This window comes from Solanum tuberosum, unplaced genomic scaffold (assembly GCF_000226075.1).
Source record: "Solanum tuberosum cultivar DM 1-3 516 R44 unplaced genomic scaffold, SolTub_3.0 scf00147, whole genome shotgun sequence".
In the NCBI taxonomy this organism is placed as follows: domain Eukaryota; kingdom Viridiplantae; phylum Streptophyta; class Magnoliopsida; order Solanales; family Solanaceae; genus Solanum; species Solanum tuberosum.
Window position 1 is genome coordinate 825,782 of NW_006239070.1, and position 3,196 is coordinate 828,977.

The 3,196-nt window shown below is 27.4% G+C and overlaps 1 protein-coding gene across 1 annotated transcript in view; it reads left to right on the forward strand.

Annotated features, from left to right (window-relative positions):
- Nucleotides 1–1,635: 1,635 nt before the first annotated feature.
- The window catches only part of LOC102582982 (uncharacterized), a 3,639-nt gene continuing 2,078 nt past the window's right edge, over nucleotides 1,636–3,196 (forward strand). Inside the window, exon 1 of the mRNA XM_006352181.2 lies at nucleotides 1,636–2,046. Coding sequence (XP_006352243.1) covers nucleotides 1,692–2,046 — 355 coding nt within the window. The 5' untranslated portion in view covers nucleotides 1,636–1,691. The remainder of the gene's footprint in view (nucleotides 2,047–3,196) is intronic.

Genomic DNA, 3,196 nt, shown 5'->3' on the forward strand with positions numbered 1-3,196 from the left:
ATATTATTTGAGCACTAACTAACTCAAGATAGAATGAATTAAGTATTTTCTATTTTACCTCTATAATTAATATGACATTTGGAAATTTAAATAAATTTTGAAGATTCAATTTGTTTTTTAAGAGACTAATTAATATAAACAAAGAAAAAAATAGTAAAGTTAATTAATGTATTAATAATTTTTTTAATTATCCTGTAAAATAAAAATACCCATTTAATACGGGACGGGGAAATATGAGATTCCAAGGCCTAGGATCATATGCATGTACTTCATCCATTATTAATGCATTACTTATTATTCCAACGGTCTAATCAATTAAATTTTGCATTCAAATTTTCAAAAAGATACAAACAACTTGCTGAAATTTTTGTCACCTCGATATTCATCGATTTGATTAATTTAAATTTATGTTGCTCAAAGTTTTTTTAATGGGAAAATGCTAGATGAAAAATGGTTATTTTTTAATTACAAGGATCGAAAAGTAATTATTTGTGAATTTTATCTAAAATGCTACTGAGAGTTTTACGTGTGAAATTTGAAACTTCATAACTATAATTCTTTTTCAATTATAGGAATCAAAAACCATTATTTATGAATTTTACCCAAAAATGTTACCAACTATAAAAAAATTATTGTTATAATTCGAAATTGAGACTTTTTATCAAAAAATAAATCTTATTCATCTCGTCATATTCATCGATGGTAAAAAATAATAATATAGAAGTACACCTACTCCTCATCCCCTTGTCTCCTTGCCCATCTAAATCCGTGACTCCCTTGAATTTAGCTAAAAGATTCTTCTCACACTTACTATTTGTACTATTCCTTTTGTTTATATTCACATGATATATAGTTTGAATTTCAAAAGTTAAATATGTAACTTTTTTAATGTGATTTACTTATACATTTTTGAATATTCTTTTTTATCATTTTTTGTAATTTTTTATATTTTTACGTAATTTATAAATATGTATATTATATTTAGAAAAAACATAAAGATGGTATATATATATATCCAAAAACAACATATTCAACGTTACCCCTCGATAGAGATGTTGATTTTGATAAACTATTGAGTTTAATAAAATATTTTCAAACAATTTGAAAAAGGAAATACAGACGTAGAAGAAATAATAAAAAATAAAATAATGCAATAAAAATAAATACACAACAAATAGAAGAAAGAACAATAAAACAACGAAATAATGATATAATTAATCAGAGCACAAAAAACACAGCTAAAATCCAAATGAACGGTCAAAAAAGAAATTGACTCTCGAAAAGGAAATACATATATGAGAATAATAACAACAACGAAATAAGGTAAATTGAGAGCATTACACAACAAACATAAGAAAAATCAACAATAACAATAAAATAATGTGATAATTAACTAGAACACAAAAAAACACAAGTAAAATCTTAATTCACGATCAAAATAAAAGATTTGACTCTCGAAATTCAAACTACAACAACAATAACATATCCATTATAATCTCACTAGTAAAGTCGAAAAAGAATAAAATACACATAGACCTTACATCTACATCTATAGACACAAAAACTATTTTCGATAGACTTTCGACTCGAAATCCAAACTATATAATATATATAAACACACATCCTCACAAACAAAAGTAATTCTCTTTTGAACACAAAAGAAAAAAAAAATTCTTCAACTTTTTACATCAATGGGGAACTGCAATTGTTCAATGAAATCAGTAAGAGATTCAAGAAAATCATCAGATTTAAATTTTGCTCGTGTTATGACAGATTCGGGTGAAATATTAAACCTTAAAGGTCCCAAATTAGTTCGACAAGTTCTAAATGAATTCCCAGGTTACAACATTTTCAGTTCAAATTGTTTGTCTTCCCCATTACATAATCAAGAATTGCTCCTTGATGGACAATTTTACTATCTTCAACCTGTAATTCAAAATAAAACAGAGCCCATTTTAGTAGAAGAAGAAAAAACAGAGCGAATTCGAGTTTCGTCGAGCTTGACAAAAGGGTCAGCAATGGAAGTTTTGCCTGCTCAACGAGAAGGTTGGTGTTCTCCGTTCTGTTTTATTTTATGTGACACTCTCTTTTTTTATTTTGTTGCTCGGACTTTTTTTTAAAATGTTATCAAGTTTGTGTTTATTTTGGAGGATTTGACTTTATTACATTTTAAAAAAGAGTTCGAGCAATATAGATCACTTAGAAACCTTATTGTTTTACAATTTTACTATTGTTGCTCGGACTTTTTGAAAATATGGTGTCGTTGTCATGTTTTATAAAGAGTTTGAGTAACATAAATCACTTAGAAATCTTATGTTTTACAACTTTACTGTGGTTGCTTGGACTTTCTGAAAATGTCATACCATTAACGTATTTTACATAATATGTATTGCTTTTTGAAGGATTTGATATGCATCCAATGACATTTTCAAAAAGCCCAAGCAATGTTGATAATTAGGAACTTTATATTTATAACTAGCTTTGTTGCTCGTACTTTCCGAAAATATTGTTATTGTGTTAGATCCATAAAAAAAGTGTAATTTTTGGAGGATCCGGGTTCGTCAACTTATTCATGAGTCCTCTTTAATTCAGGTAACTAATTAAGCACATATATCTACCAACAAAGACAAATTAGAATGGTAATCTATGCTAGGAGTGCCCCTTACCTTAGACCTTAAGTAGCTGAAAGAAGCATGAAAATAAGCAAGCAAAGTCTCAACCCGAAATCAATAGCCTCAAGAAATAGAAAGGAGAAAGCCCATCTCTTTCCAGTAGTATGTAGTTTTACTTCCTTGAAATTCTATGGAAGGCTTAGTTAGTGCATTTGAGGAGCGTAGATAATTGGAAAATAATTTCTAGAGAATTTGACATGCATCCGATGATATTTTTTCTAAAAGTTCAAACAACATTTAACTAACTTTTAACCAAAAAAAATAAGAAGATAAGTGTCAAAAACACACCTAAACTATCTGTTATTTTTTAGTTTCATACCTAAACTATTGAGAGTGTGAGTTTCATACCTAAACTATCACTTTTTAGTTTGAGAAACACACCTCAGTGGTGTGTGTAATGCACTCTCTCTTATATTTGAAAAAATCTTGATACATGGCATTTCACATGGATAAAATATTCCATCTTGACAAAAATTAAATAATAAACTATTAATATTAATTAAAAATTAAAGATTAAAGTATTA